Source organism: Grus americana, chromosome 2, assembly GCF_028858705.1.
Source record: "Grus americana isolate bGruAme1 chromosome 2, bGruAme1.mat, whole genome shotgun sequence".
NCBI classification, from domain to species: domain Eukaryota; kingdom Metazoa; phylum Chordata; class Aves; order Gruiformes; family Gruidae; genus Grus; species Grus americana.
This window is the reverse complement of record NC_072853.1, coordinates 150,792,543-150,817,756: the sequence shown is the minus strand read 5'-3', so window position 1 is coordinate 150,817,756 and position 25,214 is coordinate 150,792,543. Positions and strand designations below refer to the sequence as shown.

Sequence of the window (25,214 nt, the reverse complement as noted above, 5' to 3'; positions counted from 1 at the left end):
CACAGAGCACTGTGAGCAGCCCACCAGCCCAGGGCTGATGCAGGCGCCAGATGTCTCCTCAGAGATGCCTGCTGGTGGCTGGGGCATCCCCGGCGTGGAGGCCAAACCCTGGCCACAGCTGGGTTAGCCAGGGCTTCCGAAGCAGAGCTGAATGTCTTGCTCCTCAGCCACGTGTCTCTGCTCCCCCCTTAGCACTGCAGACACCAAGCTTCCCTTGCTTGTGCTGACCCAACTGTTTATGAGGCCATACTGTGATTCAAAAAAAAAAAGGAACTGGTCTGAGTTAAATATAACCCATTTCATCACGCTGTAATTTTGGTTTATTTTTTTTTAAACCCAGCAGTACACAGCATGGCCTCACATACAGCATGGGGATAAGGGGCACTGTGGCTTGGGGAGAGAACAAGTAGCAAGGGATGGATGAGAGGACAGGACCGTACAAGCCAGTATTGCTGCCAAAGCCCTGTATCATCAAATTACGGAGCAGAGTGAACACACCAGGGAGACAGCTGTGAGAAACAAAAAAACAAAGAGATATTACTCTTGAGGGGTCTCACAGTGACAGATGTGTCCCAAGGCAGCTCTGTGGTTAACTGCATTACAGCTCCCTGCACGTTTGAACTCAGTTGCTCACACAGATCATCCTGTTCAACGTTTTTCTGCAAACACATAGCTGGCTATCTCCCCTGGATGATGAATATGCAAACTCCGCTTCAGCCCTCTGGAAGGGCCCGTGGCTGCCTTATTCTATTACCTTGCTCTTGGGCACTCCCAAGGTGAGAGCTAGAGACATCTCACATTGCAAGCCCAGAGATGCCAGCTCACTGTCACCAGGTGCAGAGCAGGCACCATGCCCGTCCCATGGACCTTGCCTCACCCACCAGGTACACTCACATACCATCCCTTCACACAGTTCAATGTACAGGGCTGTATCTTGCTGTTGTACACCTATGCCTCATATCAAACAGAGGTAGCAGCCAGGGCCTCTGGACAAACAGCCTTCTTCAGCTCCTCAGCGTCTGCTCGTCCCCATCTCCGGCAGCCTCAGACAGCCTGAATGCTGCTCAGAGCAGCAGAGTATGCTCCGCTACTGCAATACCTGGCCAGGACACAATGCCTCACAATCCTTATTGTCTTCCACCATTATGTGACTAAACACAGTGACAACCATTACAGAATTCAGTCTGACTGGTATCTTTAAAAGGGAAGTGTAAGCAGGCACTTCCCTGTGTGGTAGAGTACATCCCATAGACCCAGGTTATGCTATCACCAACAGAGCCAAAAGAACCAGGAGGTGCAAACAGACACTGCAACCCTGGGTAAATTCAGATCTTCAAGCACTTTTCAACCAACAACTAGCAATTTTGCTCCCGCGCGTAAGGTCCTATGAACCCAGCAGATGGCACCCAAAGCTTTCAAAAATGAAAAAGGCAAGGATTTTTTTTTCTCCTCCTTTTTCATGACAACTAAGTCCAATGGTCTACATATCTCCCCTCATTTTCAAACATCATGCCTAGCAACATTTTTTTATTACAAGAAAAAAAAAAAGACTTCTATAATTTAACAGATAATTCATGCAAACATCTGGAAGAAAGTGCACACTGCATAAACAAGGCAGAGGAGGAAGACAGCATAGAGCAAGCTAGGTAATGGTGGTGTATGTAGACAGATCCCCTGCCACAGGGATCTGCTGCTGGGGAGTTCAGAGGGGCTGCTGCAGACCTCTCCTCTGGGGCACCCAACAGAAATACCAGTTTCACAAGAACACTTGGGCTGTGTCAGATTAAAAGGTCCTTGAACCCAGTATCCGGACTCTGACAGTGGCCACAAATGAATACTGAGGGAAGAGAAAGAAAAAGACAAGCGTAAATGATACTTCCTTCTCTGTACTCTCCCTGTCTGCAACTATTCAGGTCAGGGGATTTTCTGAGCCAGATGGGGTTCCTCCATATTGAGGTTCTTCAATGGATTTCTCCTCCAGGTACTTCTTCAGCTTTTTATTGAACCCAGAGAGAGTTCTGGCATCCACAACATCTTTTAGCAACAATTTTCCCGGGTCTGCTACACACTCTATAAAGAACCACCTCCTTTTGCTCTGAACCTGACTGCTACTAGCTTTGTGTAATGTTCTTGTTTCAGAAAAGACACTGAATGGCTAACCCCTATCCATACCTCTCCATGCCACTCCTGAGCCTAGAGATCTGCATCATATTCCCAGCAAGTTGTCTCTCTTCCAGCCTACAGGCTTCTAGCCTCTGTGGTAATTCTTCAAGTCAGAGTTGCTCCTTACCTTTGTTTATCCTTGTTGCTCCTCCTTTATCCTTTCCCAAGCTTATTATATCCTCTTTGAGATGAGAGGACCAGAATTGCACAGGTGAGGGGAAACCATGGACTTGTGCCGTGGTATGGCGACATTTGCTGGTTTATCCTCTATGCCTTTCCTAAGCATTCCTAATGCTCGATTTACATATCTGACCACTACTGAGCACTTGTAAACAAGGCTTTCATCAAGTGATACATCATATCAGCATCTTGTTCCTGAATGCTATAGGTCAGCTCAAAGTTAGTAATTTCACAGGTGAAGTTCTGATCGGTTTTGTCCCTATGCACATTACTGTGTGTATACCCAAGCTGTATATGATTTACAACTTTATTGTCCAGAACCTCAGCCTCACAATGCCCTTCCAGAATTCTTCAGTCTGCCCTTTCCTCAATGATCTGACTAATGCAGCATCAGCAAGCTTCCTCACCTCACTGCTCACCCTGTCTATGAATATTTTGAGACTGTGGGGTTTTCACCATGATGAGAAGTTGAGAGGGAACTGGCAGTGAACAAGACTAGAGTGTCCCGTGCCAGACAACATGGGAGTTATTTACTGCTTACCCTCTACCCTATCTTTTACCACCTATTGTCTCCACTGGGCAATCCATCTTAACTACTGACATTCACCAGTGGGGCCTATTCCAAATTACCCCAATCAGTTCCTTGATTAAATTACTCCAATCAGCAGCCATGATTAAATGCAGAGTCACAAGTATATTCTGTCAGTTAGGGTTCAAACTGGCAAGCTGCTGAATACCCAGCTCTCATAAGGAAGGTTAACACCTCAAAGCTGTGCAGGCAGTCTGTATCTTCACTTCCTAACAGCTAAGAACTCTATTGTCTTTCACTTTCCAAGAAGCAGCAGCAGCAGCAGCACTGGCTTTCTTTTTATGTGTAACTTCACCAATGTCACATAAAATGTAACTTTGTACTGGACCCACAGCCGACTGAGGTTGACTGGAAATATCCCCATTACCTTTCTTGGGCTTTGGATCAGGTCTAAGGACTGTTCCATGCTGCCAGTGCAGAGGCTGCCTACTGCAGCTGTGTGCAAGGCCAGACCACAGGACAAAACACCAGCAGCACCAAGCTTAATACTGAAGGTTTATACCTGTAAAAGATTATTAGAAAGTGGCTTAGATGGAGGCACTTGGCTTCCTGTGGTTTTTAGATGCATGAAGCATGCTACTTTGGATAGGAAGGTATAATGTTTCAGCCAAGAACTGTCACATCCCACCCCAGCAGCTTGCTCACTTGGGAAGAACTGTACCTTAGTGAAATTACTTTGACAGTACAAATGGCCGAAGTCTCTGCTGTCAACGCTGACCTTTACAAGCTCAACTCTCTACTAAAAACTTCAGGTCACATGCAAAATCTATTAGATAGTACATAAAAATGCTGACTCAGGATAATCAATTCAGAGAAGAATTGGACAGCTGAAAGTCCCTGGCAATGATGACATGGTGTGAGGATCCATGTGAACCCATTTCCTCCTTTCACAGCTCCTGCGTCTCAGGGTAGTTGTTTAGTACAGCACAGAGACCTAAGGACTATGCCAAGTCTGTTTTTGCTAAACAAGATTCATAGTCCCCGTAATAACCTCTCTGTGAGACTAACAGATGTCATAACAATATCAATAATGACAGTTGTGAGAAATACCGTATTTTCAGGCAAAGTAACACTAACCTCAATATGCCACAGCTTACATGTCTCACACATAGAGACAGATAAATAATTTTGTTACATGGTGCATACCATGTCCTGAAAAGGTCATTAAAATCATCTGGCAGCAAAGTGAACACACCTCTGGAAAGGTGTATCACCTTTGCCTCTGAAACATGCAGCACCACAATGAATTATGAAAGACAACTGTTTAAAAAGCAACCACCCCAGAAGTCATACTTTGAATGAAAAGTGGTAATGTGCAAGTAGAAAGGGACCCCAGAATTTTTCTCACAGAAAAAAACTGAATAGTGCTTTAAAATAACACAGTGTATTAAGATGCAACATAATTTGACTACAGTGAACTTTTTCCTGTCGATGCCAAAACTCTTAATAATGATGAATTAGTCATATCATTGGGCCTGATTTTTGGAAGTGTTGGACACCAGTCCAGTTACTTATTAAGCCTGAGTACCTCAAACATCAGGCTGCAAAAGGATGTGCCGTGTTCCACCCAGAAAAGCAGTGAAAAGGTTTATAACAGAATCTAGTGTTCTCCCTCTGACCCACTGTCTCCTCTACAAGTATCAACTGTCTAGAGATAAAGAAAGCAGAAGCACTTGAATATAAAGAGCTTATTTTCTGGAGAGGTTTAAAAAAATATTTGTGTGCAGATTACATTTTCAGATATAAAGTCAACTCTTTGCCTAAGGGAAAAAAGATAGAAAACCTGAAGAAATGGGAACCAAACTATGTGGTTTCTATGGTTTGTGCCAAAACAAATGACTAAAGGCCATGTGTGCATGAAATTAGAGATTATCCCAATAAAATGTTCTTTTGCTTTGCCTTCTTCCAACACTGAAGACAAAAACTAAACCGAAGTTATTCAGGCATCTCATTGGATTCCTTGCCCCAAAATATATGGATCATTGCTTAGTCTCTGAGGCAGAAACAACAGCCAGAAGCATAAAGAGTGACTAACTTTGGATCAAAACCTTTGGCTTTAGGCCAAATTTTCACAAAATGGTCAATTTTATTGGATACCTTATCTTCTACTGATGAACTTGTGCTATGTTGAGTTAGATTCTCAGAAAGCTGAGACTCTTCTGGCTCCCATGACTGCAAGTAGAATTAATACTCAGCACCTTTTTAAAAATTACACTGAAGTGATTAAAATTTGCCATCTACTATTAAAAATGGTAAAATTCTGATGCTATGCACTCCCTGCATTAAGATGACCAGGCTTAACTGATCTTTTGAAGACATGTGTGAACCATACAGATAAAACAGTAACTTTCTTATAATAAGGAAATTATTCTTTTGACCTACACTTCTCTAGTGACTGAAGCAAAATTTTTAGGTCATTCAAAATATATGTAATAGCCATTGTAACCAAAGAGGACTGCTTTATGCAGCAAATATTATTTTCTAAAGCTATTATATCCCATTTCTCACCATCTATTCTCTGTCCTTATTCTCCCCATTGTTTATACATTAATCTGGCAAAACTGTGTGCATGTACTATGACTGTAAACCCACATATCTGAAAGTGTTCTGTAATAAAGAGTTTCTGCTTTTGCTTTTCAGTTTATCTAGCAATGAATTTTACTCTGAAATATTTATATGAAGCATCCATGCTAACACAACAATTTTCAAATCTTTCACATAAAGAAACAGAAAATCTCCCGGTTTCCATCCTCGTTTCCTGCACTAGCCATTTGTTCTACATCTTTTTCCTATCTCAAACACTGCTAATTCTCACTTTCTACCTTCTTAACTGTCATTGTGTTGAATGCATTATGTACATGACTCAGTCTGCGACGGAGCATACTGGGTGTGAGGGAGGAGGGAATCAGGAGTGGAGTGACTACCAAATTACCTGCTAGAATGACGCCACAATTGCAAACAGAAGCTATTCTTCTTGAAAATTTACTTCCAAAATTCTTTGGATCATTAGATTTTTTTTAAAAAAAATCATAGTTTCCAAATTACACCAGGGAAACTTTGCTGTTTAGACTGCACAGGAAAATGTACCCAGCTGTGGAAACAGAGGATGATTTGCCTTTGTCTCAGTATATCCCCAGGAAACCAATTTTTTTCATCCTAGATTAATTCAGCATTATGCACCATTACCTCCAGATTACTCAAGCACAACCAGCACCAATAAACTATAATTAAATCCACTCTTTGTCACAGGCACATCAGACTGACTAAACCAGCAAATTTGCATATAGATTACCTTGCTATTTGTCTGCTTTGAAAGGTTTTTCAACATGGTGTGACAAAACCAGCTCTTGGACTTGCATGCGCGTGCACACATGCATACACACACAAAGACACTCTTAATGCACAAAATAAACATTACATCCACAATTTCTGCTCAGTGCAACGGATGGTGTTGGCAACATGATGAACAGATCCCTTCATTGTGGAATCTCTTGGTTTTGAGGGCTTTCAGCTTCAGAATACGAAATAAGTCACAAAAAGTCTCATCCATTTCCACAGCATCTCCCATGTAACATAGTAGATGGCGAAAGAAGATCTACAGGGAATTGATGCATAAAAATTTGCATTTGTAAATGCAAAAGTGACTGTGAAGAACCAAATTACTCCAACTTGCACACTTGCTGGGTGTGAAATTACTTTTTCTGTGAAGAAGAGATATTTTTGTTCCCTCACCGTTTCTCTCCCAGGAGTGGCCAGCACTCTCCGCAGGGTGGCGGGGACAGCCGTGCTGCTACCCTCTCCTGCCGCCTCTGCCTGGAACAGAGCGACAGATCTGACCTCGACAGATGCAGGTGTGAGTGAGGGTCTTCTTTCACACCTGGCTGCCCTTTCCTTTCCTTTTTTTTGCATATGGAGATCTCTATTAAGAAAAGACTCACTTTGTGGGATATTTACATTTTTGTAAGCATTACCTTTAGGCTGAGTAGAAAATAGGAAAGATCTGCATGTTTACAGGAGCAGATGCCCCAAAAGTATTCATTCTATTCAGAGGCTCTATTTTCAATATGTTGAGGGTTCTTTGTGTTGGTTTTCTGTTTTTTAAATCTGGGATTTCCTCTGAGGGAAAAAGGTTTGTTTAGAAGTGGTATAGAACAATTCAATTTAAGAAGGTTATAGCTCAGCTCAGACCAAGTAGCTACTGGGAAATAAAACAGTTCAAGTTTTATAGTTGCCCCAAAGCCTAAGGATTCCAGAAAACCAGCTCCATTGCAGCCTCTGTGCCAGGCTGCATGCTCATCCTCAGGACCCAGCCACATCAGTCTTGGTTTGCTGCACAGGGACTGTTAAAGGTGACCCTGCTGTCTGACACCAACCAGGCAGCTGTGCTCTTTTCAGTTGGTCCCAGCTGGGCTTTCTGCTGCCCCAGAGGAGCTGATATGAGGAAGCAGCTGCTTTGTTCAGTTACTGCAGTTGTCTCCTGAATCATCTTGAAAGGAAACTCCTGAATAAGCTCAGCAAAGTGCACTCTCTTTTGCTGGTAAACACTGTGATGTGCTTTTGAATTGCTTCTGGCACACCACCCTTTTCCCCATTATCTCCTCAGTGTCTTGATGGTTAACAAATAAGCAAAAAAAGCCATTTTTGTTCGGAGCTACAGTATATACAACGGGGTGCTGATGTAATGGAAAGAAATGGTAGGCAAGGAGCACTCACAACACATCATGCTTCTCCAGCTGTAAGAGGAACGTCCTACAGGATGGACCTGCAGGCAAGAACATTTATATTTGAGCGAATTTAAAATAGCTAGTCTAAGTGCAGCTCCAACACTACAGGCTGCAAAAACCTACCCCAGCTTCTGGCAAAGTACCAAAGCAACCTGCCCATGGTGTGCATGATCTTCGTGTTGCTACACTAACACCAGTACCCAAGCCAGCATCAGCTAAGCAACCCAGGTATGACCACTGAAGTTGAAATTAAATGGCTAGATTAAAAAAGAAACAAGACAGAGGAAGCTTCCAGCTCCCAGTGACTGGATGCATGTTAGCTGGGACAGGCACTACGACCAAAGGCTCACTGTCTCTGTGAGCCCCTCGCTTGCCTGTAGTCTAAGAGAAGAAACTGGAGAAAAAGCCTGCATCCCATTGAGAGAGATCGAGGTGAAGCAACAATCAAAGAAATGTCATTAAGACTTTGAGGTAAAAGCCCATATAGTTCAGGGCCGTGTCAGACAACCTGAGTAATCTCATTGTTCTAGCTAAAACCAAGTCACCAGTCTTATGATTAGCATTAGTTATAGGGTTCCTCTTTCCCGTAAGTTCTTGGTGATGCCTGGCACATAGATGCCAAAATGGCAGGAATGCTCTGCTCGTTCTTATATCTCTTCAGGGCTCTTCCCTCCATAAAGACACACCATAAAGATGACCACGGTTGGAGGGAGGCCAAAAGAAATGTTTTATCTTTTCTCCCTGCTAACATGAGACAGGACCTCTGAAGACAGGTACAAATGTTACTGGTTTTAGCCTAGTTATTTGTTTAGAAGGCTCATCATTCAAAGGGGACTGGACGAAAAGAAGGGCACGAGCAAAGCAAAACCAGGAATTCATTCACCACTTCCCATCGGCAGGCAGCTGTTCAGCCATCTCCAGGAAAGCAGGGCTCCATCACGCATAACGGTTACTTGGGAAGACAAACATCACTCTGAACATCCCCCCCTTCCTTCTTCTTCCCCCAGCCCCTTATATGCTGAGCATGATGTCATATGGTATGGCATATCTCTTTGGTCAGTTGGGGTCAGCTGTCCTGGCTGTGTCCCCTCCCAACTTCTTGTGCAACCCCAGCCTACTTGCTGCTGGGGTGGGGTGAGAAGCAGAAAAGGCCTCTGTGTAAGCACTGCTCAGCAGTAACTAAAACATCTCTATATTATCAACACTGTTTCCAGCACAAATCCAAAACATAGCCCCATACTAGCTACTATGAAAAAAATTAACTCTACCCCAGCCAAAACCAGCACAGCTTCCTTCGAGCATGTGGCCATATTCAACTCCAAATCAGCCCACCTCACTGGCCATTTGAATGAACAAAGGGCATTTCCCCTGTTCCTGAAGTAAGGATGCCAATTAGCTTAACCAGACAGAAATAAATATGGTATTTTTTCAACTCAATGCTCAAAGCTGGGAAATTATGCCTGGTTTTGAATTCAGCAGAATTTCCCACCTAGCACAGAAGCAAGATACTGCTGAAGCTGCTAAGTCCTTGCATTTCTCCTGCACTATAAAGTATAAGGTGGTCTCTTGCCTCTGAGTTAGGCAGTTTCTTTTGTTAAGTTTGAAACACAGCAGAGCAAGTAACTTGGCTGATGACTGCTCACTGTTTTGACACAACACTTCCTAAGGAGATCCTCAGAAGGCAACAATTGTTTAAAAAAATGTACTGGTATGTATTATTCAAAAACTTTCCAAGTGGCATTACAGCTTGCTGGAGCTAATAAGGGCTGCAGACTAACCTATTTTCCAAAATGTGAAAATCTCCTTTGATTTACAGCCATCCTCAGTAAACGGCTAGTACGGGCTACGTATGGCTGCTACTCTTCCACTTACTTTCCCCCATTTGCTTTAAAGATAGATAATCTTCTCCTGCAGCCAACACAAACAAGTAACTGGAAGAGAACCTCTGCAGTGTACACTGTCCCAAGGCACACACAGGGGAATGGAAGAGCTGTGAAGACACAGCAGTGCAGCCCTGGCTGTGGAGAAATTTCCATCTGGCTTGGACCGAGCTGGGTATCCAAATTCCTTCAAAATTACTAGGTTGCCAGTATAATAAAGACAAATGTTTACCTGCTAAATCTATTGCCTTTTGCTCACTGCACCTGTCTGCAAAAGCACTGTCATTTCATCTTGAGGACTCTATTCTCTAAATATTGCAGGATGAGAAATATCTCAAGGATGATGGTTTGTTTTCCTTCGACATCTCAGGACAAGTGTCTCCCAGCAAGAGAGATACTTTCTTCTGGGAGACTTCCATATTAAAACAGACAGGAACAAAATATGACTAAGTGTAATAAATCGCTCTGTGTTCCTGTCCACACACTTTTGTGTCACCAAGCACCCAATCAGAGACACCAACGTTTAATTTTGTTCTTTCCCTCAGCCCACAAATCTCAAGATTACATCTGCAGCTCCAACCTCCAAAGGTAAAAGAAGGATATGACAGAACTCATTTCAGCCGCATGCCTTCAAAAAGGTATACACAGAATTCAAATTAATGCACGGAAATTGTAACAAATATTAAATTCTCCATTGCATCATGCTCAGAAAGCCACCCTAAGTGGGTGGCTTCCACTTTTGAAACAACAGAAGATTTGAAGATATCAATACTTGCCCATACTTCCTGACCGACTCCAGCCACTGCAAGAGACAGCTGTTCAAAGAAGCCAATTCCGAAACTGAGCCAGTAAGGAATCTACCAAATGCTCATTTGTGGGAATTAAAATGAAGAACAATCACTGTAACATGATCTATTCATCACTAAGTAGTGTTGCTTGGATATAATGATCTTATCAATATGATGTTTATTCTAGTATACCACAAACACATTTTAGAAGCATCAGAGCAAACAGTTTTGCTAAGAAAGTTTCATATGTTTATAAGCGCATTACACGTGAAGCTTTCCCTAGTGAGCTTCCGATCTTGTTCTTCACATTTCACATTGAGGGTACAGTGCTAACATCACACATCCAATAAAGCAAGTATTTTAGCCAAGTTGTGACTGGTTTTTGTGTAAGTTCTTATTTATAACATACCTCTTTTCACAAAATATGTTAGTAAGTCCAGAAAGTTTTCCTAATCATTGTGAACAGTTAAGCATATGGCCTCATACACTTTAAAAATCGTGCTTTTACTTTCATCTAAACAGAACATGAATAACTGTTACTAAATTAGTCAGATAGTTCTTTGACCAGTCATTGGTTTAGAAAAATCAATTTCCCCTTTTTTCTTTAAATTAGCTCCCCTTTGCCTTTTTTTTATTACAAGTTGTATTTTTCAGAAATAATGCTTACCTGTTAACTTCAGAAGTTTTATAAAAAAGGATAAAGTGGTTTTTGCAGAGCATTTTGTGGAGAACTGTAGTATTAAAACTGCTCATCTGTGTTAGATACATCTGCTTCAGAAAATAAGTCTGGGTCTATAAACCACTTCTGCTTGGCCATGTGTAAGTTAGGCTAGCAGACATTTTGAAACTGAACAAAAAAAGCGCTGTAAGCTGCAGCTACAGCCAGAAATGTGGTATTATAAGTGACCTCTGATGTGAATGTTCCTGTACTTTTTTTCTGAGATGGCACAGTACTGTTTTTTCTAATCTCTTGTTTGCACTGCAGGCCTTTAAATAAAGAAGCAGCAACAAGATTATCTTCTGTCTTGTACACAGGAATCCCACTGTATTCTAAAATCCTTATTAATGACAGATAGCAAGCAAGGCCTAATTACTGCAACCTCAAAGCTTCATTTCTGTTATCTGAACTATGTGAAAAACATGGGCTGCTTTTCTTTTCTTGAGAGGAATGCAGAATTCCCAACCTAGTTGCAGTGCTATTACATGGAGAGGCAGCAATGAGATAGTTACTTCAACAGCAAGCACTGATTTTCATGAGTTCATGAACAATGTCTTTTGCTGTCCTGCCACAAATAGTTGTGCAATAAAATACGCCATCTGAGATGTCTATTCCTGCAAGATTGTGCATCTCAGTTCAACAAACCACTCAACAGGTATGACTATACTGTAAATAAAAAGTAGATGTACTTTTTAGTATATAGTCCATAGTGCTCATAAATTCAACATTAGGGACTGCCAGTCTTCTCATCATACATCTGCCTTGTGTGCCATTTGTCCAGATGTGTCCAGTCACCTCAACAGTCAGTCACTGGAAACATATTCAGCCTTGTTTTGAAGACAACTTTATAGATGTAGTGTGGACATATATCATAGGACTATCAGCCCTTAATTTTAAGGTTCTAAAGGTACGTTGCTGATCAACAATGAAGCGAAGAAGAAAACAGACATGATTTTAAGGAGGTATTCTATCTCATCAGGGTCCCTGGAGCTTCAAACTTAAACATGTTTACACATAAAAAGAAACTGTGTATGATATTTGCAGAATTTATTTTTCTTGTACATTACCTTTAAGACAAAGCAGTGATCTGTAGGTGCCTTATATTTCACTTTGTGTTGAGAACCGTAATAAACGTTCATATTCTCAAACTGAATGAAGCATGCCAGATCCCGTGATGTCTACAAATGAAAACCAAGCACATCATTGTTAAAACAAACTGAATTTTGATGCAAAACTCATTAATAGGACTTTTTTTAAGTGCATGAATGCCAATGCTTTTTATTTTTTTAACTGTTATGAAGTTGACTGAAGAAAGATGAATTTTGAGTGTGTACATTCTTAAACTAACAATTGGAAGACAGTCAGTACATGTTAGTAATAATGGGTAACACAGTGCAATATTTTGCTGTTGTTCTGGTTTTGCTGTGCTTTATTGCTTTATGTGACAATTATGGCTTATGGCTGAGATCAAATAGAACACCATAGTAAGAAATAATTTTAGTAAAATAGATACAGGTCTTGCAACCGCACCCTTACAATTCTAAGAGGAGAAAGAAGGCTTGGAGTTCTAAATTGCTTTGGGAGCTTGATTTTCTTTGGTATATGTAACAAACAAACTCACATCAGGAAATAAGCACACATTTCATCTGTTTTGCTTTGAATTTTCTCACATTTCCTGGCATCCTTCCTTTTCTGTTTATCATAATATTTGCTTGTTCACAATATGTTGCTAAAGTAACAAGGTTTCTGTTGCTGGCACCCTTCTCAGTGCAGAATTCTGCATACAAAGCATAACTTTTGCAATCCTTTGAGTGGAAATGCAAAAATTGGCCATGTCGTATGGTCGCTGTTGGCTAAACAGAGAAATCAGGAAATTGTGGAAAAAAAAGAAAGTAACAAACCACAAACCCTCTCTACTCCTAAGAATATATTTCCACATATGATGGTTCTTCTATGCTGTTCTCATTCTTACTGATACTTTCACTACAATATGCCCTTGAGTTGCGTTTATTTGCAAATTGAGTTTGCAAGTAAGATTTGTGGGGGGGAGGAAACAGTCCATACTGCATGTAGACAGGGCTTCTCCCTCTCCCATGTCTCCCCTGAAGCCAATGTCAGGGATTTTGTCATTGACTCTGTGGACCTAGGATTTTCCAACACTGTAAGCTCCTAAACGTGCTCAAATCCATGCAGTATAATTAGTTGTTAATTTTCTTTATGAATCAGGTAATGGCAATTAAAGCCAACATGAATGCAATTGTTATTTTCTTCTATTTATGCAAGGGACAACGGCACTTATTGCTAGTATTTCTGCAATGTTGACATGACAAAGCAACGTATTTAACAGAAACAAATTTTATAATTGTATCTGCAATTCTGATCCTGTTGTTTTGGGACCCTGTCCATTAACAGCATGTTCTTGAGTGGGATATAAGTAGAGTAATGCAGAAGACAGAAATTAAGAAAGCAGTGCTGCCTGCTGCCTGGTTTGTTAACAAAAAAACCCCCAAACATCAAAAAACACCAAAGGCACGTGAGTAAAATTATCTGAACATGCCCCTGTATTTTCATGTTTGCAATGTATTTTACAGTCAACACTGTAAAAGGCCAAAGGTATGCCAGACTTCTTTGCTTTTTTATAACAAGTGATAGCATGACTACATGATGAATTTCAAAACAGCTGCAGCAGATGAAGACAGTATTGTCCACCAACTGTTTGCTTCTGTACCTCAATGAAAGATCACTCTAACCACCACTGAATGACTGCAAGGTGCATGTGCACTCTTCATATCAACCCTGACGTGGGATGAACTCTCATAATTTAAGGGCTTTGACTGAAGAGCTCTACTGAATTCTGCTGCAGTGCTTTAAGATGTTTAGCACCCTCACTGCACCCTGCTCATCTACCAGAGATTACTGTCTCCACAAAAGACCTGTATACCTGAGCCTCAGCTGTTCCAATACAGAATCCAGTAACTAATTTAAATCACCCTTAAACACAGATTTGAGCCAAGAGACTTGACTTTCTCTGGAATGGCTGAGGAACAGACATATTCATCCTTTTGCTGAAGGCTGTTAGAGAAACAGGAGCAAACAGTTGATTGTGGTACTATTTTAAAGAGCTGTGACTATCTCCTAAACAATTAGATCCATGGTCCTCAATCCCTGTGAATGCCTAAGTTGGTGATATAGTGAGTTTGAAGCACTCACACAGTTCCTTAAAATGGCTCAGTTATAGGCAGGGTGGTATACAGGCTGTAAGGACTAACAGGCAATAAAGTGTTAAAACCGAAACAGCTGTTACAAGGTGACTGTGTGGCTCCATCCTGAGCCTATGTTTGCAGTCTTTCACCTGAAAAAAGAAAGCACTTTCCTCATTTGCACTATGATGGAAAGTCACCGAAACATGTATCACTGGATGATGAAAAAAGGCTGGATAACTATCAGTATATGCTTGCCCTGCTTTGGCACTGTGCTACTGGCCATTGCTGGAGGCAGGCTACAAGGAAATGGCCAAGATGGACTTTTCATTTGACTCTTCTTACACTCTTTCCACCTTAAGTGCCTTCCATATAGCATTCTAGTTCCTAATTGATAGGATGATGTGTGCATGCAACATGATTTGAGGACTGAAAGCCATTATCTGAGGGTCAGGTAAAGTCAAAATAAATTGCTGTGAAAGCAGCAAGGTAATCTAGGTCTGTGTTTCACTGAGATTTGGTTATAAACATAGGTCACTGGAGCAGCAGCACGGCATTCCTTTACGAGCTATCAATTTTTTTTTTCTTTGTAATTTAGTCAGGGAATAGCAGAACAGTTAAGTTTCACAGCACAAATCACAACAGTAAACCTCCATCAGCAGCACCAGAATTTTCAAATATGAAGTATTAGCAGAGCTGTAAGTGGTAACAGAAGTGGTTTTCATAATACAAAAAAAATAAAACTACCCCCAGTTCCAGAAGCCACCATTCTACCTCATCACTGTGGAAATGAGAAGCCAGCCACCCTTAGGTGCAACATGTCCAGGACCCCTTTGCTTCTCCAGTCCTGGCAATTCAGACTCTAAATAATTTGCAATACTAAATGTCAGTGCATTTGATTCCGTCAGGTGGATGCTTCTGTCTCACTTCTTTCTACACAAAGGGCAGTCTTAAAAAGCTTTAAAAGGCACAACACTTTCTCTAGGTAAAGTTCACTGTAGGAAAAAATGTATAGCATTTCTGCATGCTGGTTACTGGTACAGAAAGTTAGTATCAAAGTAAAATTCCACCTTTTTTGTGATAAGAAATTAGTTCATTTGAGAACTTTTAAAATATTCTTCCACAGGGAGCCTATATAACAGTGAAGCATTTTGGCAGCATAACACCAGCAGAAGGGTGCTGTGCTGTTTTTCTTTTCCCTACTGGCTTCCGGAGGAGTGCTATTTCATTAATGCTTTTATCTATCCATAGAAATCAAAAGGAGAGAAACGTGACAGGATTCAGTGACTACATTCTAATATTTGCACAAGTGGTGTAGTCGAAGTTAAACCAGAAAAAACCCAACCCTCTCAGATGCACTAGACAGTGCTCTTAAAATGTCACCTTGGGAGTTCTTCACTTTCACCTCCATGAATTGTTTTATTGCTAAAAGGATTATTTGGCTTCCTGACCTTGGTTTTTCCTTTGGGTACATAATAAATTCCAGAAGCTCGTAAAAGAAAATAACGCCTCTTCCAGGACTTTTTCCCATCTTCTTTTAAATAAAGGGCCCCTTCAAGCTCTGGCACAATGACAGATGTCCCGCAGAAGCTTTCCTGTGTGACAAGAATAATAATACACAAAATAAATTGATTTAAGCACAACTCCATTAATAAATAGCAGAAAAATGCTCCCTTGAAAAATAAAGACATTTCCTGTGACAGTGAACATATGAACATGGGGAACGCAGTTACCAGGGAGATGAACACCTTAGACGGGCAAAGGAAATTTTCCAAGCTAATGTGGTAACTCGGCCAAGCGAGTTGGGTGCTCATACTGGAAAGAAGGTTCACAAAACCTTCATTCTCTAAAAGGTCAAACAAAAACCTACAAAAGGTTTTAACTAGACATAGATGTGGTCAGTGAAGGCAATAAAACAGAATGGTTGGTACTGCTGCTGTTGGGTTGTCTCTATTGCTCTATCTATAGGTTCTGTAGAGAGAATCTTTAGAGACTGCCTAGAGCTCTAAAAACAGTTAAAGAAAAAAATCCCTGTCAATCTCTGCTTTCCCTTTGAAATACATGCTAGCATTTACAACACTGTTTAAACAAATATACTTCATTGTTTGCTTGAAGGACTTACTGTTGGGCAATTTTTAACGCCAACACACTTATTGCTTAATGTTTTCATTTACAATTTACCAAGACTTTTGCTGGTTGACATCTGGTGCCTTCATGAGATGCATTTATTTTGAAATGGGAATCCTCAATCACCTGAGAACAGCATTTCCTTCGTGAACTTTTACCAAAGTCAAAATGTTTGCCAGGAGAACTGTGATAATCTTTTCTTTCATATAGCTCTGGATTCTTCTCTCTCAAACACATAACCAAAGTAAAACTTAAGCATGAAAGGCAAGAGGCTAAACAGACTTTCTGGAAAAGTGCAAAGGTTCTCCTTCTGTTGTAGTACAGTTAACAATTTGTGCTGAGAACTACATCTACTTCTAACCCAAACCATAATTGTTTGCTACTGATCAATCTTACTAAAAATATAAAGTCACAAGGGCTGGCCTAAGGGTGTTTCTTAGGCACAGCTGTTTCTTTTATTCATATTTGTATAACACTGCTTTTATTGTTATCATGGCATTACCCTTCATAGAAACACTAAGTAAAAACATTTCATGGCACTGGGGTCTATAACAACAAAATAATTCTCCATTGTTTAATTCCTCTGATAGGGGATACATTCTGCATTTTTTATGGTGAGCAGCAGATGCAGAGTGAAATCTACATATTAAACCTTAGACACAAAGCCACCATCACAGAACTTCCTGTTGTTACACATTTGCCCACAACGAACTAAATGCCGTTGTGGCAGAGCAGATGCAGATGATGGCAGAGTTTTGGTAACATTTGCATCATGAACCTAGAAAGTTGGCTTACCTCCAGTAAAGCCTCTTTGTTTTTATCATTCATTTCTTTGCTTTCATTCTTCCCTTTGTTTGCCAGGTAGAAATTCTGATTAAGACACAAAAGAAATTGATGCTCATTATAAAGACAGCAATACAAGTAGATTACTACAAACCCATTCAATACTTACTCAGTTTTTCAGTATTGAGTACCCAGGAAAGCAGATGCAAGAGGCAGATGCTTATGGACTCTTCTTACAGAAAACTTCAATCACAGCTGCCTGTTCATGAGTTTTAATTCTTTATTTTGAATATAATTCAGAAGTAATATAAAATTACTTTTGCTTATGTATATACAGTCTCCCAAAATTTTAAAAACACTGGCTTATGTTTTTGACTATTTTTCTGGATCAATGGGTTTGATTTTGTCATTCCAATTTTCACTGCTTCCTTTATTATTACAGACAGTAGAGAACATAACGTTTTATTGCATGCTGATATGCAATAAATACAATGCAGTATCAAAAAGCTAGAAAGCATTTTTCCTAACAACCCAATTTGGTAATTTGCACACTTCATATCTGGCACTCTGGATACAACTCAGCTCTTAAATTTTTATAAAAGTGCTTATATGCCAAAGCCTTTATCCAAAGTGACTACTTCCTACTTTTAAACCCCTGCTCATGCTCTGCAAAGTATTTTTATGCAATGAAGAAAGTATTCAAAAATCTAGAAAAAATCAGAAGAAATTATCACCATGATATCTTGGCACATGTGCTCCAGCCTACTGAAACAAAAGCCTACACTTTGAAATGTCCCTCCACTTCCGTGACAGAGGGCACAAGGCTGCAGCCACCCTCAGAGGACCCAGTGCCTGTCTGCCCCTGCAAACAAGGAAGCACACCACCTCATGCACACAGTTACCAGTAAAAATAAATTCACCCCCTGTTAAATAGCAAAACCAATTTTGCATCCATCTGCATTGTACAGATGGACAAAAGGACAGCACTTGGACATACGTGCAAATTCAGGCAGTGGGAAGGTAGCTCAGGAGCATGCTAGGACTTGTGTGCAGTGGCTTTGCTCAACAGCAAGCATGGCCAGATAGCAGAGCCTAGCTGCCTGCAGACAATAAAGCAGCTAGGCATGAAGGAAGCAGGTAGATCAAGGAGCTATGCCATGCATCAAGTAGCATTTGGATCCATGGGCTTGAGGCCAGAATGATAACACTCAAAGATCTTGTGTTTTATCATTTTCTGAACAAAAGTACACGTAGAAGAGGAGCTTGGGTTTGGAAAATACCTGCTGCATGGGACAGTCTTACTGATTCCCTGGAATTAGTAAAACAGCTAAGTTTGCAGAACGAAGGGCATAAAACAAACACTATTGTCTAAGAAAGAGACAAAATTGTAAAAACTTGACAAATTTTGAAAGCTATCTACTTAAAAATGACTCCTAATTCTGTAATTCTTCAGCAATTCTGTAGCAACAAAACCAAGATTTTATCTGACTTTACATCTCTCCCCATTTTTTCATGTTTCAAGACTATGAGAATGTGGCAACATATTTACATGCCTAGAACTCCACAACAACTGAACTGCAACACAAATGCAAACATTACCAAAAGACAAATGAGAAGTGTGTAAATGAAGGAACATGCTGTTGCTACAGTGTAAGAAAGAAACAAACAAGCAGCAAATCTGCCCTGCCAGCATACTATGTTTACAGCAGCGAGGTTTATCTGAAGTGAAACCTTGTTCTTCCACACAGCCACATCTTCATTTTCAAGCAGTGCTGTAAACAGCTGTCTGCCAGAACTCAAGCCTCATAGCAGAAGGGTTTTGGAGAGGCACCAGGAGAGGAAGGGGAAGAGGTGTGGATGACCTCAAAAACAGTTCTTTAAAAACTGCTTTCATAGAAGCTTACATTAAGTGAGACAGGGGACATCAAAAACACAGCCACCTGCAATTTGGCCAATGCTGATGCCATGTCTGTGGTATGAACATAAGAAAAGAAACTTGAACATTCGATACAATAGATGGTTATGCTGGGAAACACAGCAATATTCTTCTCTAGGATATGCAGCAGCACATAGCTGGCTCCAGACTGACTGGGCACATTTTTAGTCCATGGATGAAGGTAAGCAAACACTAAGGACCACAGTTTCATGACTACATATGAAGACAGTATTCATAGTGGAAAAAAACAAACCTGCTCAAAACAAAACCTGCTTAAAAGTGTGTTCTCAGTTCAACCTATACAGCGATGCCTGCCTGTGCAGTCCAAAACCATAGGTCTGACTAAGTGACAATGCTCCACCTATCCCACTGGAAAAAAGGATATTGTTCTGAGCTGCTGCAGCCAAGTCCTCTGTACACGTGCAACAGCTCTTCTTACCAGGGAGCACTATCAGAGCACTGCTGGCTTGACGTTGGCACACCCGCTTTTGCAGTGATGAAGACATGAAGAGAAACTTCAGAGGTCACTGTTAGGCTGGGTTGGGCCTCCAGACTTTGGAATGGATTTGGAAAGTAGACAGACATGCAAGCTGTAAGCCTTCTTCTTCTATAGATCATTATAAAGACATAGTACAACCTCTAAAATGCACAATGAAGATTTATCAAGGTAAGTACACCTTATTACTGTTTCAACAAGGCTTGGCTCATCAGCTTTACTACCAGCAGGGAGAGCATTCATCTGGATCAGTCAGCCTTCAGTGCACTGATAATAAGAAAACAAAGCTCCACTGATTACAACTGATTCACATTCAGGCATCTGGCATTTATTTAGCAGAAACACAGACCACCCTGTACTGACATAATCAATGGTAAAGAGAGAAAGTTTGTAATGATATCCATGCTGGATCTCTAACAACGCAGCTTTTTCATTAGGGAAACAGGGCTCTGTCACCTAAACCAATGTTACACAGATGTACACCGTCATCTTTCACCTGTCAACACACATCTCATTTATTACTGATTACCTCCTTTATGTCTCTTCCCTGAAATCTGGAACTACATGGTACTTGCTATCTGTCAGTGGCTAAAAACCTGGGGAGCAGACTACACTGTACTTGTTTTATCACTGTGTGGTCTCCTATTTTTGATCAGAAGCATTCATCCTATAGGAGGCAAACCACATGTGTCCACAGGAGGTCATTCCAAGTCCAGTAGTCAAAGGTCATGATAAAAGGCAAGCTCTTTCCTGTCTGAGGACACCATCAGGAAACACATTTGGTTTGGGATGTCAGGTCACCAATGGGACAAGATGTGGCTACAGGAGAGCTCTCTGCATACATCTACAGATTTGAGAATTAACTATTTTTTACGTTCAAAAGACAATGACTTTTTCTTGATAGAGAGCTGAGCTTAGTTAACAGGATGGATTTATCCTCTTGGGCTGATACATAAAAAAGCAAACAGAAAAGGTTATTTTAAAAAACAAAACAAAATACGCTGGCACACTTCGTCACTGGGTTTGCTTTGTTTGCACTGTTTGGGGTATTTGCTGCAGAGAGGGGCAGTTGAGCATTTTTGCTCAGTTATTCCCTGTGCCTACACACCCTAAACCAGCTGAAGCTGACACAAAGCCAGTCGCTCTTCCATGCCATTCTGCCTGACTCAGACTAACGCAGAGCTACAGTGGCAGTTTTGACACGTACTGCTAGCCAGCTATGACATCCTTAAGAGACGTTATGCCAGCATTTCCCCCTGTGCTTATGCAAGACAGTAGCAAAACTAGCTGATGACCCATCTATGGCTTCCATCTATGAGCAGGAAATTCTACATGCACAAAAGAAAATCCTGTCGATTTTATAGCCAGCTTAAGTTAATTTTGTGCTTTGTATTGTAAAGTACTACTAGTCTATGCGTACAATCTTTCTGTTTAGGGATACAGCCATCTCCCTTTGTGTGGAAAGGCAGGAAAAAAATTCAGGCTGTGTATCTCTCCACTGTATAACCCTCAAACAGTGGAAGACAGAAGGTGTTTTCAATAGTTTCAAAGAACACCTCTGGTGGCATGTAAGCAAACAAATGAACAAATGAAAGATACATAAGCTAGGATGCAGCTAACAGCAAAGCAGTTAATAGGCTGATCAGAAGTTGCCTGCAAAACAGTTCAATTGCATAAAGACTGTTTCTGTGTTACAGTCATAGAATCATAGAATGGTTAGGGTTGGAAGGGACCTCAAAGATCATCTAGTTCCAACCCCCCTGCTGCGGGCAGGGACACCCCCCACTAGACCACGTTGCCCAAAGCCTCATCCAACCTGGTCTTAAAAACTTCCAGGAATGAGGCATCCACAAGTCTCAAGGAAGAAAAAGAAAAATATTTATTGAAATAGCATCTTCAGCCTGAAACTATAGCATGGTCTGAGGTATACTAATTAAGACCACTAAACAGTGGGAGTACAGTGAAAAACATTTCCTTTTTTTCACTTCTATTTCTTTGTGCATTTGCCAGAACACTCAATAATCAAGTTCCCTGCCCCACCCTTCTATGTTTCCTTCACTGCGTAACAGCAGAGACAAAAGAAAAGCCTTGGTTTATAAAGGTGGCCAAAGTGGTGAAAAACAAAATTATCACCTGGTGGATACCAGCCCAATTTCACTGACTTCAAAATAAATATTCAAGCGTGAGACTCACTATAACTCTCCTGTTATGAAAGACATTACAAATTCTTACCCCACCTCCTTCTCACTCTGTTTAGTACTCTTGCTTTTCATAAGAAATAAAATGTAAATTCAGTGTATGGGTTCTGCATTGGAGGGTATAATTCTTGCTTACTTACAAGGAAGCAGAAGCATAAAGTCCTCACTGTACAGATTTTAATTCATTTTCATAAATAATGTCAATAATAATAGTTTTAAAAAACAACAAAAAACTCCACATGCTTGTGGTGTCACCTGCACTGTTTAAATTTATCCTCTTTGCTTGTACCAGCAAAAGAGAAACACAGGAAATCAAAATCCATGGAAGCAAAAATCAAATACAGTATGCTAAGAGCATGACCAGCATTTAGAGTCAGGAGCTTAGATTCAGCTGCCCCTTACAAATAACCTTTTTAAATGATGCAAAAGCATTTCCTACATTTTTCTTTTTAGAGTCTCTTTTAGCTGAGAATGATTCTTTGAGCTTTTTGAAAAGAGCTGTTGAGACCTGACAACCTTTCCTTTCAAGAGTTGAGCACAGCATCACTCAATCGCATGACAAAGCATCACCTTTCCTACATTATAACGGTTTTCTTTATTTGCACATGTACCAATATGTATTTTTGTTTCACTTTTTAGTCATAGACTTGTGATGCTCCATCTTTGTAGATGAGTCACTGATGCCGTTCGTGGAATGGTCTTTTACTGTGAGTTCCCTGCAGGGTAAATTATATCACAGTGAGCAAAGGGCAAAAGTGTGCCTGCCTTTGTGAAGAGGGGGAGGCCTCAGGATTTTGCAAATGCTTTTTCCAAAGTGTATTCCAAATACTTTTAAAAATTGTTTTCAGAAACAAAGCTGCAGCAAAATATTAAAGGAGTGCATGACAAGAATGACAGTCTTCAATAATAGCCACTGGCATTAGCTGAGCAGCATGCTGCTAGCACAGACATAGAGGATAAATCCTGCATTTCAAAATCTAAATTCCTCCTTAGAAAATGAAACACATTTAATTAATTGTTGTTTAATCCATACCAGGTATGTAACTAGTTCACAGAAAGGAATCATGAATATTGGCACAGGTCATAGACCTTCTGCAGAGGTCCACTTGATTTAGCAATGCATATGGACATCTTTAGAATTAAATTTTTAAAAGCACTTCATTGTGTCAAACCACTGTAATGAAAATATAGTATCACTAATTTGTCTAACAATAAATTGTAGGAACCGAATTTGCCTCTTTTTTTTCCAGAAAAATATCTGCAAATTACAAAACTGTGAGATCTCCATAAAGAACCCCCAACTGAACAAGCACTAAATAAGAACAAGGAATTCAACTGTTGCTGCGTTACTACTGGCTGTGTCAAAAAAAAGCATTCTGCAATTTCTGTACTCACGAAATGAGTTTATGAAGCAACTTTGAGCTAGGAGGAGGAGGCAAAATATACTAACAATACAGGGATTTCAGTTTCCCATTGGTTACACCATAATTTCTGTAAGTAGTTAGTTAGGTAATCACACACCCTGCTCCCCAACAACTCAGCATTTCCGCTTGGTTTACTTCTTCAGGGACTCCAGGTCATGTATTTTACCATGTTTCACTATCTAGTGTGAGCTCTGTCTGTGTGATACTGATTATTTTCTGCCAAAAAGACAAACCACAGATATGACTGTACTATTCTGTCTGTCTCACAATGTTTGAACTTACTAAGCCTGACAGATGGTTAGACTTTATTACTGGCAAAATATCTCAATAGTGTGATAGCTGCAACTGATCCAGTTTCCTTAGGCTGTTCATTTTAGAGCTTATCACAGAGGGGCTGAAGCTGAAGGACTGCAGACACGTCCAGATCAAGCTCAGCATGTCCTGAGATGGGAGGACAGAACTACACTCTTATTCTGTTTTTGGTTTAGGTCATGTTTATTTCTAAAGGTCAATGCAATCAAAATATCCAGAATCTTCAACAAAGACTTCCTATGGGACATTTGCGGCCCCACCCAAAGCCACGGCAAACAGCACTACTAGTGTACAAATCAAACGTGCAATCAAACCTCTGCTGGTAGGTATGTTTATGTGCATTAGAAAGTATGGTATCTTGAGCCATCATGTATGTTTTACTTCCAAACGTGGCTTTGCTGTTTCAAATTAAAAATCAACACGAATCCATGTACACTGCAGGATAAGTTTTCTTTCCCTGACTGTGGATACTTGTTATGTCAATGAAGGAAACTTCTCCTCTGCAGGTTTTATTTGAAACACTGGCTCATTCTAAAAAAAGACTTCCTAATGAGCAGCTTGGTGAGATTGGCTGCCAAATTATACATTTGACTCATTTTTTCGGCAATGCTGAATTGCTCATTTTTCTCTTGCTGCCCTCAGGAACAAACCAGATGCTCAGTGAGTTAACAGACTGCTGACAAGGGGAAAAAGATCTAGCACCCCAGAATCCATCAACTGTATGTGCTAGGGTGTTTGTAAATACGGTTTCGACCACATATCACAAGAAATAAATGATTTGTGCATACACCTATCCCGAATAATTTGACACAATTCAATGTGCAGACTCTCTTTTTACAAACATAGTGTGCGCACATTACTGTTTACCCAATTCTTTTCCCCAGTCTAAATGAAACCCAGATAAACTCTCTGTGGTACTCAGCATATTCTTTATGAAGTTTCATTTACACCTGGCAAAAACCAGACCTTCAAGGAAATGCTGATTTTCACCAGTACGAACAGTGGAGAAACTCTAGTAATGACAAAGGCTAGGTTTTTACAGCTGTGCCATCTCAGCCCAGTTCTGAGAGCTGTGCCTAAGCAACAGCTTGTACCAGTGGAGAACTACATGCCTCATTTTTTACCACTGCAGACGGGACTTTAAAATAGTATCAGAAAAGAACAGAAAGTACTAATTTTCAAATCCTTGCATTCAACATCTTGGTTTGTTTGGGTGGTTGTTTTGTTTTTTGTTTTTTTTTTTTGTTGAAAGCACAAGTTTTGCTTTCTCTAATTCCAAACTGACAGAGTTGAAAGCAAATTAATAATGTAACAGGCAGCATGCAGATTAAATGACATAATTTTAGACTCTTCTCCAAATACCATGTTAGCTTACCTGGGGATTTTTAAATAAAGCATATTTTTCACTTTTTTCCAAAAACAGAATCTTATTCTCAGTGTCTCGAGTCCAGTCTGATAACACTTCAACAACATTTTCATGGTCTTCAAAAAACCTTTCTGGAGAAACAGAAAAGGCAATGTAAGACACTCAAACTCTCCCTCCCCTCTCCTGAGGCTGCAGAAATACTTGTGTAAGAATGTCATCATTATCTGATGTTCGCTCAGAACTGGAGAGCCTGGCACTCTTTTCCACTGCATAGAAGGGAGCAAAACCACACAAAAATAGCGTCATGTGGAAGGGCAAGTCAGCTACAGA

At 40.5% G+C, this 25,214-nt stretch overlaps 1 protein-coding gene across 5 annotated transcripts in view; it reads right to left on the bottom strand.

Annotated features, from left to right (window-relative positions):
* Window positions 1-25,214, bottom strand: part of APBB1IP (amyloid beta precursor protein binding family B member 1 interacting protein) — a 70,256-nt gene that overhangs the window by 10,807 nt on the left and 34,235 nt on the right. For all 5 annotated transcript variants that reach the window (XM_054816991.1, XM_054816994.1, XM_054816989.1 and 2 more), the window contains exons 7-10: window positions 24,894-25,015; window positions 17,165-17,239; window positions 15,694-15,837; window positions 12,110-12,220 (exon numbers count right to left, since the gene is read on the bottom strand). In XM_054816991.1, the coding sequence (XP_054672966.1) occupies window positions 12,110-12,220; window positions 15,694-15,837; window positions 17,165-17,239; window positions 24,894-25,015 (452 nt within the window). The remainder of the gene's footprint in view (window positions 1-12,109; window positions 12,221-15,693; window positions 15,838-17,164; window positions 17,240-24,893; window positions 25,016-25,214) is intronic.